We start from the raw sequence: 16,848 nt of genomic DNA, 5'->3' as shown, positions 1-16,848 counted from the left end.
TTAGGAGAGTTAAAAAATGAATTACCTAATATTAGAAACTATTAGCAAATTATTGTTAAGTCTTGTTACTTGTACTGATTGTGGTTAGGTAAAAAAAGAAATCTGTATTGTTAGAAACACATACTGAAGTATTTACAGTGAAATGCCATGGTGCATATGGAAGTTAGTTTAAAATACTTCAACAACAAAGCAGATGATGTAATGTGACAAATAATTATTGTTAAATTTAGTTATGTGCATATTCTAGTCTATTCCATAACTTAAAATGTAAGATGACAAGAATATATTAAGAATCTAGAAAATTAATTCGATTGCCTTTAGGTAAATCAGTAACAAGTAGTATAATACTCTGAGAGGATTATGACATGCTTAAGAAACTACAATATAGTATAATTTAAAAGCAACCAAAAACGTTTCACCAAGCATTTAGGATAAGCAAAAGGATATCATTGTAAACTACTTATGGGAGGCAGAAAGGGAATATCTTATTTAGAGATAAATTATTTATATTTAAGAAAGTAAATTTCAAATACTACATGAGACCAAAAAAAATATGATCAATTATTTATTTCATTTAGGGAAAATAAATTTTTCTTTACATATCCTTTTGAACGTCTTTTGTTATACATGTAAATCCAGTGTGTTCACTAATATAAATAAATAATCTTAATATCACAAAAATACGATGTATAATTTAGAATCATTTCAGAAATATAGAACCTTTTTTATGTTAATCTTATAATATTTCTGGATACTTTTAAAGACATTAAGTTAATAAAAAGACACCTTTCATCCTTTCACCCTTTCCCAGGATCCTTTTACAAAAAAAAAAAAAAAGACTGTCCGAAGAATAAAATTAAAATTGTCACTAATCCATCTTAAAAGTAAGGAGCTAAATTCTTGTTAATTATGTGTACTTATGTGGCAAAGAAATAATTATTTCTTCCTTCTATGCTTCTTCTTTGCCACCAACTAAATCCAAGAAACTTGACACTGAGTCATTAACATGTTTTTCATTTAAAACATTTGCCAACCCATTCAAACTCATTTTAGTGGAATAAGGAAAGATAAAAACGCCTTAGAGTCAAGAAGGGTCACTTTATAATGTGGTTCATCTCTCTTTGGCAATTTTCCTCAAGAGACTGGGCAATATTTTTTTCATTTGTTTTCAATATCCAATTAATGTATTTAATTTTGTACATATTTTTTGTAAGTAAAAATAACATTACAAATCTAATGGGAAAAATAACATTTCCTTTTCTTCATGCTCACAAATCTCTACACTTTTAGAAACGTAATCACTCTCAGTCTTGTGAGTTGTCCTATTTTCAAGAGGCTTAGAAATGTTGAGAATGCGATTCCAGGACAGAGTCTTTTCTTCTAGCTTTATTGACATTCTTATGCACATGAGAGACACTGATAATGTGCAAGATGAAGAACACTACTGCATATATTGTGTCCATGCTTCCAGAAACGTATAAAAACTAGAATATTCTGTGTACTTGTATGCACTTTCTTCTTATCTCTTCTTTGGCTAAGTCAGGTAGCCAATGGCTACCAGCATCATAAGCAAAACTGTCAATGTCATAAATGTGTGTCCTGAAAGTTAAAAATAAAAAGTTAAAATCAAAGTAATTTGACTTATTGGTGATAAACATGCAATGTTAAGTTATGATATGATAAAGCATGAAGAAGAATTAATTGGCTAATTTGGGGTGTCAAACAATGCAAAATTATACAGTGTAGACAACCTCAGCCACTGTGGAGCTAGAGTATAGTAACTATGGCAACATCAACTAAAATAGTTTCTGAGATTAGCTGGTCAATTGAGATACTTTCAGATTAAAAGTCAATGAGAACCCCTTGACTACTACATGTGAAATAGAGGAAAGTTTCATCCAAGAAAAAGACACCTAGAAAGTTTCACAGATATGTTAACATGAAGTTATTTTTGTGTAACCATTTCCTGTGACAACATAAAAGAGATATCTTATAAGATCCATAAATAGGACTTATAAAATATACCGTACATCAAATTTTAATATTTCCTAAACACTGGAGACTCTGAAAGCCACCAAGCAAAAAAAGAGAAACAAATACAATATAAGCCAATCATCTCATGATACAAATAGTTAGAATAAAGGCATTCTTATTTGTAGACCTAATGTATCAACCTTTTGTTTTTCCCCCCCAAAATATTTATGTCATTGCTAGCATCAAATCATTACAATACACTGAGTGCAAAACACAGAATGAGATGATGAGCATATTGCAGAAGTGTCAAGAACTGATGACATGTCATACTAATGAGAGATTCAATGTTAGTAATGTTAGTCAATCCTTCACAAAAAGAGAAAGTTCCGACAATAATAGAGGTGAAAGCCTCTATTATCTTTGAACAGCATCAGACACACCCTGAGACAACAGTGTTGATGGACATTTTGCAAGAAATGTGATTTTATAGAACTAGGTACCTTTTATAATTTACCAGAAGGCCATACTTCTGAGTCATCACCAGTCTCTGTTAAATTATGAAACATAACATTGAGTGCTTTGTTGTTCTCCTGGATGTAATAAGAGCTGAATAGTAGAGAGGGAAAACACTAATTGAATTATATAATTCTAACCTGAATCAAAAAGTAGTACCAGCAGTTGCTTACAGCCACATCCTTTTGAGCTCGAATTTATCATACAAACCCAACACTTCTAAAAGTGTTGGGTCGAACTACCTTTTCACAGGGGTCGCCTAAGACCATCGGAAAATCTTTCATAGGCAAACACAGAGATCATCAGGTAAAGGTCCACTAGCACCTTCAGACTCATGAACTCTTTGCCCTGTCCTCATGAAGATCCAATTTTTAATTAAATAGGTATGAAAGTTTTAAAAGTGATATGAATTAGGAGAATAACCAGGAATGAATAAAGTTAGCTCTTACTCTCAACAGCTTTTACTTCTCCAATAAGGCAAGTAGAGTGTTATTATAGGGCACATTAAAAAAAAAAAAGGCAAATTCTTTCTTAGGGGTTTTTGCCTGAATTTCCTCTTATTTGGAAATAGAGAAATTAGGGAAACAAATATTCCCTCCTTCTGTGGTTCAACACTTTTCATCCAATCAAAAATATCATGGCCGATTACTTTGCCAAAGTAAAGAAACTGATGACAGCTAAGAGCTAGCAACTTGTAAACTCACCACTTTCCACCTATCTCGTCTGCAGAGCCCCAAAGCACTGGCTCTGGAAGGTAAACTGGGAATGCTCTCCAGCGGTTCTCAACCTGTGGGTCGCAACCCCTCTGGGGGTCGAACGACCCTTTCACGGGGGTCGCCTAAGACCATCAGAAAACACATATATAATTACATATTGTTTTTGTGATCAATCACTATGCTTTAATTATGTTCCATTTGTAACAATGAAAATACACCCTGCATAGCAGATATTTACATTACGATTCATACCAGTAGCAAAATGACAGTTATGAAGTAGCAACGAAAATAATTTTATGGTTGGGGGTCACCACAACATGAGGAACTGTATTAAAGGGTCGCAGCAATAGGAAGGTTGAGAACCACTGCAACCCAACAGAAGAGATGGAACAAATGTAAGGAAGAGCATAAGGTGGGTGGTTTACTTTTTTTCCAGAGTAGTTTTGCTGGGGCATCTGCATGATCAACTATTTTAACGACTTAGACTTGTTTTGGGCTGGGCTTTAAAGCCCATTCTTAAAAAGTTCCTGCAAAATTTGAAGAGAACGCTGTATTTTACGACATGTAGTATTATAGCCTCAAGACCACTTTATTAACAGGAAAATCTATTTTAAAAATCCAGGACCTAATGGTCTAGTATTTGGCTAAAATACTGAACAATTTAGTGATTTAAAGAATGTTCATACTTATAATAGGCTTATAATAGGCTTAACTATACTACTTAACAATATTTGTTAATTTCAGGAGAAAGGAAAGTGTTAAGTGGGGCAAAAAGTAGATAGCTCACATCCGTCAAAGAATTAAGATGGGCAATTTAGTAACAGCGTAAATATAGTTGTTCTTAATTAATTAATGAAAATGGAGCCATTAGGGAAGTATAGAAATGACTCAAGAGTTTATATGAACTCCATAATTAGTTTTCTGAACAATAAAATCTACAAGATAACAGAAGAGGGTCAATTTATTTATTTATTTATTTATTTTTATGTTTTTAAGGTGTCATGCGTGTTTATAAGGATGAATGCGATAAAAGCCTTCTGTTTCTCAGACATGCCTTTGTGCATGATGTTTCCTCTGCCCAGAGGGCCAGAAGAGGGTCAATTTAAGTAATCTTCTGTTTGTCCGCAGAAAATGCCAGAGCCAACCATGGCAATAGACTTAATATATGAATGTTCAAGGCAGATCAGATGTTTCAAATCAGACTGTTTTTTCCCCTATGTGTTACTATTTTACCATCTGAAGGCCTCCTATATGCCAAGTGATGGTCTAACTTCTTTACAGGTGGAAACTCATTTGATCCTTACTACAATCCCATAAGGTATGTTTTCTATTTCTTCCATTTTACAGATGAGAAAACTGAGGCACGGAGAGGTTAAGTTGCTTACAGTGACACGGCGCATGAACAGTAGACACACAGGATGGAACCACGCAGTCAGATGCCAGAGCCTGTCCTCTTTGGCTAGACTGGCATGCATCAATAAATGCAACTCAAAGACAGGCCTAATTACAGGCGATTTAACAATATGTTAGAGGTTGGCTTTTTTGCCCCTAGATTTCTTTGGTTTTGTGCAACACACATATGCTACCATAAATTATACTAAGGGTAAATTGATTAATAGACTGCAAAGTGAGACTTTGGCTTTCAAACCATTTTCCTTTGAAATGTTGTTAATGTTTTTCAATATATTGAGACATTTTTTAAAAAGACACGAAGTCTGCTTATGCAAGGTAGGGATTCTAGACAAAAGGGATAAAGAGATAGCATGTCTAAAAAGACAATTAAGTGAGGAAAATTATCTATTCATGATAAAATATCAAGTTTTACCGGAAAGAAGCAAAGAGCAAATGTTTTAAGCCATCAGAATTTCTGCTCACCCTGATCTTCTATAGTCCCCGAAAATTTTGGTTAGACTTATGATAGCAATTATTACTGCACCAACAGTAAGTCCTTGAGAGGGGAAAAATATGGTAACACAGTTAATAGACACATAAGCAATTATATATACAGTGTAATTTCATAAGGATAATATGAGGCAAATTAAAGAAAATATAGAAGACAGAAATTATGGTTTTGCATATGGCTTCTGTATGTCACAAATTTGAGAGTAAAAATTGCATATTATTTACCCTTTGTTCTGTTTTCTTTCAAAGAAAAAAGAAATAAAATATTAAAAATAAAGTATTATAATGATGAAATAAAATTAGTTTGATAGGTTTGAGAAGATTAAGTATTTTAACCCTATCATGCTTAACTTAAATGATTTGACCATTGATCTTTCATATATGCATTTCCTCCCCACTCCACCCTCCAATGTCCTTGAACTCTACTCTTCTGATCTGTACTACAAAGGAAACTAGAGATGATACTAGAAAAGCAAACTGAAGCTAATGTATCTAATGAGTGTATCTGGTTCCACATCAGCTATATATAGATATCACACAATTGCACTGCCATGTGGACAAATTATTTAAAAAACAAACAAAACAAAAGAAACAACAGCTATTTCCAGCACAGGTAAGTTTGTATAGTACTTTACTCAGTCAATTGCTTTAACTTATGCCCTAGCACTATATCATTTTCATAAAATAAATCATGGCTCCTCAACATTTTTTGAGGGTTTTTTCCCCCCCTTCACCGCATTTCATTAACCCCATTATTTTCAAATGTAACAAAAACCTCCATTTTCAATTTGAATGATAAATGAATATAGAAATTTAAGAGTGATCCAAAATAGCTAGATGATGGAAGTAAAAGCCTATTTCTAGAACTCGAATTAGTACATATATGTAATTCTTGAAGAAATTATGTGAAGGTTGATGGCTTAACAAAAAACTAGAGCAAAATACAGAAGTTTGAGAAACAAATATACATAAATGATTGCTTCATAAATTGACAATGGAGTATTATCTCACAAATTAGAAAGAAGAAAAAAAATTTAAGTATAATGTCAATAATTTATGATGTTAAAATCTACTTGGTACTTACAGAAAACTATCCCAAAGGTGAATCCGAATCAATTTAATATTTATGCAACTTGGGATAAATGAAACTATGGATTATTAATAAAATTATGATTGTGATTCCAGTGTTCCTAGTCATTAATTGAAGAGCTCTGAGGTAGAAAAATTACCTAACTTTAAAAATGACTTTCTCCCAGAAAAGGTAGTGTTTCAGTAATGTCCCTGGAAGTAGAAATATTTTTACACTGTTTAAAATGTTGCAAAGCAGTTTGCCACCTGTTATCTCATTTGATCAGCTCCAATAACTAGCACAGCGCTTGGAAAAGAGTAGAAAGTGCTTATAAATATTTATTAAATTGTATAAAATGACATTATTTTTTGCAGATGAACAAATGGAAGCAATATACAGAGTATCATCTTTAGTTTTGAAAAATCCAAATCAGAATTCTACCTACAAGATCTTGTATTAATGAAATGATACTAGTCTCCTTTTCTGAAGAAATATGGGTTCACCCAGTCACTTCAAAAGGTCCAACTTACATCTAATAAAGTAGAAATGTATTCCTTATGCTCTAAAATATAAGAAAGTTGTAGATAGATTCAGTTCTTGCTTTTAATCTCATTTTATGTAACAGAATAAAGGGACTGAAATTGTGGAAAAGTGAAGTCACACTGGAAAGAGACTTTTGCAGAAGAGAAAAGAATATGCTTCAGTAAACCTTAAATTTTCAGATTTATAAGTCAGGTTTCAACACACCTTACTCAGCAACATCTTGCTATTATCACTGGATTTTCTGTGCGTCTGTATTTCTTCAAAAATGTTAAGAAAAATCCATACACTTTCCTTTCCAGACCAAAAAGATCACTGAAAAGTTATATGATTATCTGACTTCTTAAGTTTGAATAACAAGTAGATAATTGAAGTCACTTTATAATGGGATTTAAGTTTGTCATGCGTAAAAAGGTGTAAAGACACAATAAAAAGGGAACCCTAGTACACTGCTGGTGGGAATGCAGACTGGTGCAGCCACTGTGGAAAACAGTATGGAGTTTTCTCCAAAAATTAACAATGGAACTCTACTTTGACCCAGTGATCCCACTCCTAGGAATATAGCCTATGAAACCAGAAACACCAATCAGAAAGAATATATATACACCTATGTTCATAGCAGCACTACTTACAATAGCTAATATCAGGAAATAGCTCAAGTGCCCATAAGTAGATGAGTGGATAAACAAGCTGTGGTACATCTACACAATGGAATACTATCTACACTAATAAAAGAGAAAAATGGTAATTGGCGTACGGCGCTACCCTTTTCATCGGCTAATCAGGGCTATATGCAAATTAACTGCCAACTAAGATGGCAGTTAAAAGATGGCGGCTAATTTGCATATGTAGGCACAATGCAGGGAAGCGAAAGGGAAAGCAGGAAGAAGCCCCCTGCCACTGACAGTGATCGGAAACCCAGGGGGGAGCTAAGAGCTGAGGGGCAGGGCAAAGGCAGCCCTAGGGCCATGATCGGAGAATCAGGCGCCTTTGCCGCCTTGGCCAGTGATAGCAGGAAGTAGGGGTGGAGCCAGCAATGGGAGCTGGGTACAGTCGAAGCTGGCAGTCCCGGGAGCTAGGGTTCCCTTGCCTGGGCCTAAAGCGGAGCCCACTATCGCGGGGCCGCTGCAGCTGCGGGTCCCCACTGCCCGTGCCGGACGCCTAGGCCAGAGGCGTTAGACCTGGGAAGGGGCAGAGCCTGCAACCACGGGGAGCTGGGGGTCCCCTGCCCAGGCCTAATGCCTCGGCAAGAGGCATTAGGCCTGGGCAGGGGCAGAGCGGGAGATCGCGGGGAGCTGGGAGTCCCCTGCCCAGGCCTAATGCCTTGGCCAGAGGCGTTAGGCCTGGGCAGGGGCAGAGCCTGCAACCGCGGGGAGCTGGGGGTCCCCTGCCCAGGCCTAATGCCTCGGCCAGAGGTGTTAGGCCTGGGCAGGGGCAGAGCGGGAGATCGCGGGAGCTGGGAGTCCCCTGCCCAGGCCTAATGCCTCGGCCAGAGGCGTTAGGCCTGGGCAGGGGCAGAGCCTGCAACCGCGGGGAGCTGGGGATCCCCTGCCCAGGCCTGACACCTCTGCCGGAGGCCTCAGGCCTGGTCAAGGGGCCGATCCGGTGATTGGTGATAGGAGGGTGATGAGGGTCAACTCCTCTGGCTGAGGCATCAGGCCTGGGTGGGGGGCGGAGCCGGGGATTGGTGGGATATGATGGTCCCCTTGCCCAGGCCTGAAGCCTGGGTCAGAGGTGTCAGGCTTGGGCGGGGGGTGGAGCAAGCAATTAGAGGGAGATGGGGGTCTCCTGCCCAGGCATGATTCCTGGGCCAGAGGCCTCAGGCCTGGGCGGGGGTCAGAGCCAGTGATCGGGGGAAATGGGGGTCCCCTGTCCAAGCCTGACACCTCTGGCGGAGGCGTCAGGCCTGGGCAAGGGGCCGATCAGGCGATCGGAGGGTGATGGGGGTCTACGCCTCTGGCCGAGGCATCAGGCCTGGGCAAGGGGCAGAGCCAGCAATCGGAGCGGTCTGGGGGTCCCCTGCCCAGGCCTGACGCCTGGGCCAGAGGCATCAGGCCTGGGCTGGGGGCAGAACCAGTGATGGGGGGAAATGAGGGTCCCCTGCCCAGGCCTCTATCAGAGGCGTCAGGCCTGGGCAAGGGGCCGATCCTGCGAATGGAGGGTGATGGGGGTCAACGCTTGAGAGCTCCCAGTATGTGAGAGGGGGCAGGCTGGGCTGAGGGACACTCCCCCCCCACACACACACACACACACCCAGTGCACGAATTTCGTGCACCAGGCCCCTAGTCCTATATAATAAAACCCTAATATGCAATCGATTGAACGGCAGAACAACCAGTCACTATGATGTGCACTGACCACCAGGGGGCGGATGCTTAATGCAGGAGCTGTCCCTTGGTGGTCAGTGCACTCCCACAGGGGGAGCTCCGCTCAGCCAGAAGCCAGGCTCACGGCTGGTGAGCACAGTGGTAATGGTGGAAGCCTCTCCCACCTCCGCGGCAGTGCTAAGGACTCCTTGGGGGAGTGGGTCTCAGCCAGCAGGTGGACATCCCCCAAGGGTTCCTGAGAGAACACAGGCTGGGTTGAGGGGACACCCCCTGCAACACACACACACCAGTGCACAAATCTCGTGCACTGAGCCTCTAGTACAGCTATAAAATGCAAAAGGTTAGGAACAAAGAGAGAATCTTAAAAGCAGCAAGAGAAAAGCAGTTAGTTATCTACAAGGTCACTCCTATGATACTGTCAGCTGATTACTCAACAGAAACTTTAAGGCCAAAAGATATTGGCAAGAAATATTCTAAGTGATGAAAAGCAAGGACCTACTGATAAGATTACGCTACCCAGTAAAGTAACCATTTAGAATTGAAGGATATATAATGAGTTTCCCAAACAAGAAAAAGCTAAAGGAGTTCCCCACCACCAAACCCATATTACAAGAAATCTTAAAGGGTTTTCTTTAAGAAGAAAAAAGATAAAAATATAAAGACTAAAATGGCAATAAATACATATCTATCAACAATTACTTTAAATGCAAATGGTTTAAATGCTCCAATAAAAGACATATGAATGCTGAATGAATAACAAAACAAGATCCTTATGATGCAGACAGACTGAAAGTAAAGGGATAGAAAAAATATTTTATAAAAATGGAAACAAACAAAAAATCTGGGGTAGCAATAATTATATTAGGCAAAATAGATTTTAAAACATAGGCTATATAACAAAAAAAAAACAAAGAAAGACCCAGTAATTCCATGTCTGGATATTTATCCAAAGAAACCCAAAATACTAAATGAAGAAGACATATACATCCCTGTGTTCATTACAGCATTATTTACAATAACCAAGATGTGTAAGCAAACTAAGTGTCCATCAATAGATGAATAACTAAAGAAGTGGGATATGACTTAGCCATATAAAAGAATGAAATCTTGCCATTGTGCTGAGTGAAATAAATCAAATGAAGATGAATGCCATATGATTTCACTTATATATAGAATCTAAAAAAAGACCCAACTAAACAAATGAACAAGCAGAAGAGAAACAGACTCATAGATACAGAGAACATTTTGATAGTTGCCAGATGGGAGGGGGAGGGTTTGGAGAAATGGATAAAAAGGTGAAGTGACTGAATAGTATAAATTGGTAGTTACAGAATAGTCAGTAAAGTCAATAATATTGTAATAACTATGCATGTTGTCAGATGAGTACTAGATTTATCAAGGTGATAACTTAGTAAGTTATATAATATCTAATTACTGGTTGTATACCTGAAACTAATATAATATTATATGTCAACTGCAATTGAAAAATAAGAAAACAGTGATTTAAAAAAAAATGCCACTCTAATAAAAAAGAATTTTCAGGTCTATATTTTACAAGTATAGAATCACAAATAAAAATATTACTATATGTCTGATTTAAAAGAGAAGAAATTCCTCTTTATTTTTGAGGATAATTTAGAATTACAACTAACTCTAAAAAAAGCTTTCTGGAAAATCACATAATATATATTTTAAGAATTTCAAGAGAAAATAATAAGCATTTCAAATCTTTATTGAACAATAGTGAGCAGGTGAAAAATACCTCATCTATTAAACACATCACTGTTGTCAACATGAAATCATAAAATATTCATTTATAATACATTTTATTTCTATTTAAAATATAAAATGAACAAATTGAATTCTGACAGAATCTTTTAAAACAAATCTTTTAGTTTTAAACTTTAGGAGACATTTATTCAAAATATAAAAGAACTGTCATAAATAATTTTTTTAAAAACAATTTCACAATACCTGTTTTCAGCTTTATAGTCCCTTGGCTAATTCATACATACATAAGACAGAAGACTCCAGATTATTAGGACATAATTTTAAAATATACACTTTTTTATAAGAGTGTATTTTCTATTGAATGTTACTTATCAATATGCAAATTTAACTATTGCTTCTTAAACATTTCTCTTAGTATCTTTGGAAGTTTATTAATCTTATTGTTAATATATAACATTAAATAATATATTTATGGATAAAATAAAGGACTGGACCAAATGCAAAAATAAATTGCAACACAGTTGTTTTTGGCCTCATGACTAAAGCAACAGAATATTTTTAAAAAAATAATTTTGCTTTCAATCACTCATAGAGAAGGGAAAAGAAAGAACATATAATCAAAGGTAGCACTCTTTGTTTTATTTAAGGGTAAGACAGAAATCTAGAAATGGTCAAGAAGTAATTTCTTGAAGGAGTCAGTGGAGGGGAAAGGGGACATACGTAATACTTTCAACAATAAAGATTAAAAAAAAACAAGAAGTCATCTCTGATTAATTGTAAAATACTTGAGGATAGAACCTGTATTAATAACTATATTTTCTTGTCATTCTTCGGCCCCTAGAATTAAAACAATAGGCATATAATAATCCTTGATTGCGCGGCCCAATGATTTGACGTTTTCCTAATATTACTTTGGAACAAGAACATGGTTGGGAAGAGTACTTAGAAACATACCAAACACTTAATGGTGTCCACGAAACATAATCACGAAATACATTTACCTGTTTTCTCTTTGGCATCCATGAACACAGCCTTTTAACAGTATACCTACGACAGTTATAACACAATATTCTCTTCCAGAAACATCGGTACCTACAGTGATGACAATTTCTTTGAACTGTCAAGGAGTCAGACTTACCAGTTGCAATGATGGTATTCCCTAAAGAAGAAGAAAATTTAAAAAAATTACTAAATTCATTTATTTGCTACAAATTTCATATATATATAAACTATACTTGAAAGTTCAAAAGTAACTCAGATTTCCACAACTAAAAGAAATAATTATAAATAAATTTACGAAAACAATTACACATTATGAACAATCAAATAAAATACACACCAGTGCCTATATCTATTCATCAAGTTAACATTATAAACAGTAAACATGATAAAGAGTTACTGAATACCGAAACAAACACCGTGTAAATTTGGTCATATGATTTGATGACAAGAAACAAGTTCAAAAGCTTAAATAGTAACTACTGATCTGATCCTATGATCAAGAAACTACCAGAAACTGAAGTTTTTTTTCAGCAGATGTTATCAAAACTTAAATGACTATATCACTTTATTATTTAAACCTTTCAATGAATATGAGTGAGTCATTGCAAAAATTACTTTCAAATAAATACATTTGTAATAATTAATACATTGCTCTCTTCAATCAATGGTCTGGGAGAACTGGACGTCACATGCAAAAGAATGAAACTGGATTATAGTTTGTCCCCATGTTCAAAAATTAATTTAAAATGGATCACATACCTAAATATAAGATCTGAACCAATAAATTACATAGAAGAAAACATAGGTACCAAACTTATGGACCGTGGTCATAGAGAACATTTTATGAACTTGACCCCAAAGGCTATGGAAGTAAATGTAAAAATAAATGAATGGGACTACGTTAAACTAAAAAGCTTCTGCACAGGGAAAAAAAAAAAAAAGACAACAAAACAAAGAGGTAGCCAACCAAATGGGAGATATTTGCAAACACTAACTCCAACAAAGTTTTAATATCTAAGATATATTAAAAAAAAAACACTCATAAAACTCAACACCAAACAAAAAAACAACCCAATTAATAAATGGGCAGGGGATCTGAATGGACACCTCTTCCAAGAAAACATACAAACAGCCAACGATATATGAAAATATGTTCAACTTCACTAGCAATTAGAGAAATGAAAATCAAAATTACAATGAGATGCCACCTCACACCTTTTAGAATGGCTATTACCAACAAGATAAGTAATAACAAGTGCTGGAGAGGTTGTGGAGAAAGGGAACCCTCATTCACTGCTGGTGGGAATGTATACTGGTACAGACACTATGGAAAACAGTATGGAAGTTCCTCAAAAAATTAAGACCAGAGCTGCCATATGACCCAGCAATCCTTCTCCTAGGTATATACCCAAAAAACTCGAAAACATGTATGCATCCCTATATTATTGCAATGTTATTCACCGTAGGCAAATCATAGAGATAGCCAATGTGTCCTGTGATAGAGGATTGAATAAAGAACATCTGGTACATATACACAATGGAACACTACTCAGCCATAAAAAAATGAAATACTGCCATTTGTGATGACATGCATGAATCTTGAGAATATTGTGCTAAGTGAAATAAGTCAGGCAGAAGAACTAAGAACCATATGATTTCACTCATATGTGGGATATAAATCTGAAACTCATGAACACAAACAGCAGTGTAGTGGTTGCCAGATCAAAGGGTGTGGGGTGGGGTGAAGGGAGCCTAATGTATGATGATGGTGCATGATTTGACTTTGGGTAGTGGGTACACAGTGCAATATACAGATCGTGTAACAGAAATCCACACCTGAAACCTATATGATCCTATTAAGCAATGTCACCTCAATAAATTCAATTTTTTTAAAAAAGTTATTAAGCCACACATGTATGTTTTCTGCATGGGTGTTGACTTCAATAAAAATGTTAAAATAATGTTTTTGAAAATTATCTCTTGGCTCAGTTATATTGAGATTTTCCAAGGAACAACATAAAATAAAACAAAATAGGTATCCCTATTGGAGAAGAATGCATATAAAAAATGGCTGTACAGCCCTAACCAGTTTGGCTCAGGGGATAGAGCATTGGCCTGTGGACTGAAAGGTTCCAGGTTCGATTCCGGTCAAGGGCATGTACCTTGGTTGCGGGCACATGCCCAGAGTGGATGTGCAGGAGGCAGCTGATGGATGTTTCTAACTCTCTATCCCTATCCCTTTCTCTCTGTAAAAATCAATAAAATATATATTTTTAAAAAATGGCTGTACATTAGGCAAGACGTGGGACAAGAAGACATCCTAGTGATCTGAAGCAGCATTAATCAGTAAAATGGGTTTCATGTATTCACTCAACAGGTAGTTCTAAAGTCTATAGCACATTCTACTTCAAGTGCCTTTATTTAAAGAGCCCTGCATTATTATGAACTAATTCAAAGAACTGTGTTTTCAATTACTTAGAAGACACTGTTGAGCTGCTTTACCAAATTAGCAACTCTAGGGAATCTGGAGAGAGCTTTTAGCATGCTTGAGGGACGGGTCTCTGTCAATGAACCAGACCCAGAAATCAACTTTAAGGATGGCATCTATTTGGTTCGAGGAAGAGTCTTGAAAAATTCAACGACTTCCTAACGCTAATCTAGAAAACAGAATTTCTTCACCAACCTTAACTTAGCATCGTTTTTATGGGGGCACACCTTTTTTTCTATATCATTGCAAAATGTTTCCTTTTTTAAAGATTTGCCCTAACCACAATCCAACTCTGCCTCGGAAGAAAGTCCAAAACATGAGTATGAAAACAACTCTGACTACAACAGATCCCAGATTATTTAATTACGTAATCCTGGTCAAGTTGACATTTGCCACCATAGCACTTTAGATCCATATATATTCTGGAACCAGAGCAGTGTCAGCTCACCTGTTGTAAGGAGTCCACTTCCTTTCGAGGTGCTTGGTGTCGTGAAATCAGCTTGATTCGGTGTGGCTGCAATATGAGCAGATGTCAATCTTTGTGTGGTATGGAGACCCTTAGTCATTGGGGCATGTACCGTAGTGAATTTTTGTGTTACTGGGAGACTCTGTGTATAGGAAGCTTTTGCTGTGGTGAAGCTCTGGGGTTTTGGTGTGGCTCGTGTAGCAGAAGAATTTGTCATGAGAGTCTGGACTGTTAGTTGGGTCTCTGTAGATAGAACATTTGAGACAGGAGATAGTTTGGCTATTGTGGCTGAATCATTGGCTGTGAGAGGTTTCTGAGAAGTTGGTGGGGCATCCATAGCTAGAACAGTCAAGTTGGGTTTCTGAGGAATTAGTAGGGCTTTTGTAGTTGAAGAATTTCTTGTAGTGAGATTCTGAAGAGTTGGTGGGGACTTTGTAGCTGGAACATTTACTGTGGTGGGTTTCTGAGGAATTGATGGGGCTTCTGTAGCTGGAACATTTATGATGGTGTGTTTTTGAGGAGTTGATGGGGACTCTGTACCTGGAACATTTACTGTGGTGGGTTTTTGAAGAGCTGGTGGGGGCTTTGTAGCTGGAACATTTACTGTGGTGGGTTTTTGAAGAGCTGGTGGGGGCTTTGTAGCTGGAACATTTACTGTGGTGGGTTTTTGAAGAGCTGGTGGGGGCTTTGTAGCTGGAACATTTACTGTGGTGGGTTTTTGAAGAGCTGATGGGGGCTTGGTAGCTGGAACCTTTACTGTGGTGGGTTTCGGAGGAGTTGACGGGGACTCTGTACCTGGAACATTTACTGTGGTGGATTTTTGAAGAGCTGGTAGGGGCTCGGTAGCTGGAACCTTTACTGTGGTGGGTTTCTGATGTGATGATGGGGCTTTGGTGCCTTGAGCATCCGTCGTGGCGGGTTTCTGAGGAGTTGTAGGAATTTCTGTGGAGGAAAAATGTTTTTAACACATTAGCAAAATAATGCTCTGAAGATTTAGGAACCCATTGCTAACTCAATGACTCTTCTCTTTCTCGCCCCACAAACACCTAACCATGACATTTAGTCATCCAAGTCTCGTGTATTTCCCAAGGATGTAAAATGCTACACTGTTTTTGCTTCCACATAAATTATACCGATAGGCAATAAATACACCAAAGTAGTACTGCGATACCGAAACTGTTCTCTGTGTGAAGAAAGGAAACAGAAGTCCGAGTCAGCAGTGATCTCATTCTGTGACACACCCCAAATAAAGATATTTTCTCTCTTGCATCGTCTTCCTTTGCTCATGCCAAGACCAAAGAATAGCAGGGTGCAAACATTGGACCAATAGAGATGATCACAACAGAGATAATTGCAGAGTTCTGTTTTCTGCAGCTTGCAGGATATGGTAGTGACCTTGGAAACGTCTCTCGTTTCACTTCTTTTTTAAAGACATAAAGTCAGAATAAAATAACTCCCCCTTTTTTCTCTTCTTGTACTGGCTACCAACTTTACACACATCAGATTAGCTCCTCTTTGGCTTTTAGGTGAGCTAACATGTCTAAAGCACAACTTCAGTTAAGATCTTATTCTGAGAATCACAAATAACAACGTAGTAAAATTTTAGGTCTTCAGGACCATTTAACTGTGTTTTCTTTTAAATATAATTTTTGATAGTATTACAGATATCGCCTATTTTCTCACCCTGTTTCCCCCTCCTCCCTACCCTTCCCTCCCCCCAGGTCTTTACCACTCTATGCCTGTGTCCATGGGCTATGCATATACCTACATAAGTTTTTGGTTTATCTCTTCTTGTCCCGCTAACCCCACATGGAGGTATGTTAATCTGTCCCAAGCTTCCCTGCTCCCAGTCTTATTTTGTTGGCCAATTCCTTTTGTTCATTAGATTCCACAAATAAGTGAGCTCATGTGATATGTGTTTTTCTCCATTTGGCTTATTTCACTTAGCATAATATTTTCCAGATTGTGTATGCAAAAGCCCTCTTAAGGCGGAACTGAATTGTGCTTAGGCCTGTTTTCACTGCATCCTAGAGACCAAGTTTTCTAATCCCTCTGAACTTCGGTTTCCTCGCATATAAAATGAGAGTAAAAACAGAGCAGACTGTGTCACCTTACTGTAA

At 37.4% G+C, this 16,848-nt stretch overlaps 1 protein-coding gene and 1 long non-coding RNA gene across 10 annotated transcripts in view; both read right to left on the bottom strand.

The window, feature by feature from the left end:
* Positions 1 to 822: 822 nt before the first annotated feature.
* LOC132221025 (uncharacterized) lies at positions 823 to 7,435 on the bottom strand. 3 transcript variants are annotated; one of them, XR_009449906.1, is made up of 3 exons: positions 5,079 to 7,435; positions 2,475 to 2,580; positions 823 to 1,599 (listed from the first exon to the last, which is right to left on the bottom strand). It is a non-coding gene; the product is annotated as an uncharacterized LOC132221025 (long non-coding RNA). The 3 variants fall into 3 exon arrangements; XR_009449907.1 differs by lacking the exon at positions 5,079 to 7,435 and adding an exon at positions 3,192 to 5,069; XR_009449905.1 differs by lacking the exon at positions 5,079 to 7,435 and having other exon boundaries at positions 2,475 to 3,185.
* Positions 7,436 to 10,757: 3,322 nt separating this feature from the next.
* The window catches only part of CD55 (CD55 molecule (Cromer blood group)), a 95,616-nt gene continuing 89,525 nt past the window's right edge, over positions 10,758 to 16,848 (bottom strand). For 5 of the 7 annotated variants that reach the window (XM_059674934.1, XM_059674936.1, XM_059674938.1 and 2 more), the window contains 2 exons: positions 14,711 to 15,670; positions 10,758 to 11,931 (listed from right to left, as the gene is read on the bottom strand). In XM_059674934.1, the coding sequence (XP_059530917.1) occupies positions 11,576 to 11,931; positions 14,711 to 15,670 (1,316 nt within the window). In that variant the 3' untranslated portion in view covers positions 10,758 to 11,575. The remainder of the gene's footprint in view (positions 11,932 to 14,710; positions 15,671 to 16,848) is intronic. The other 2 variants (XM_059674940.1, XM_059674941.1) reach the window with 2 other exon arrangements.

This window comes from Myotis daubentonii, chromosome 18 (genome assembly GCF_963259705.1).
Source record: "Myotis daubentonii chromosome 18, mMyoDau2.1, whole genome shotgun sequence".
NCBI lineage: Eukaryota > Metazoa > Chordata > Mammalia > Chiroptera > Vespertilionidae > Myotis > Myotis daubentonii.
The sequence above is the reverse complement of the archived record's forward strand: the minus strand, read 5'-3'. Positions and strand labels throughout refer to the sequence as shown.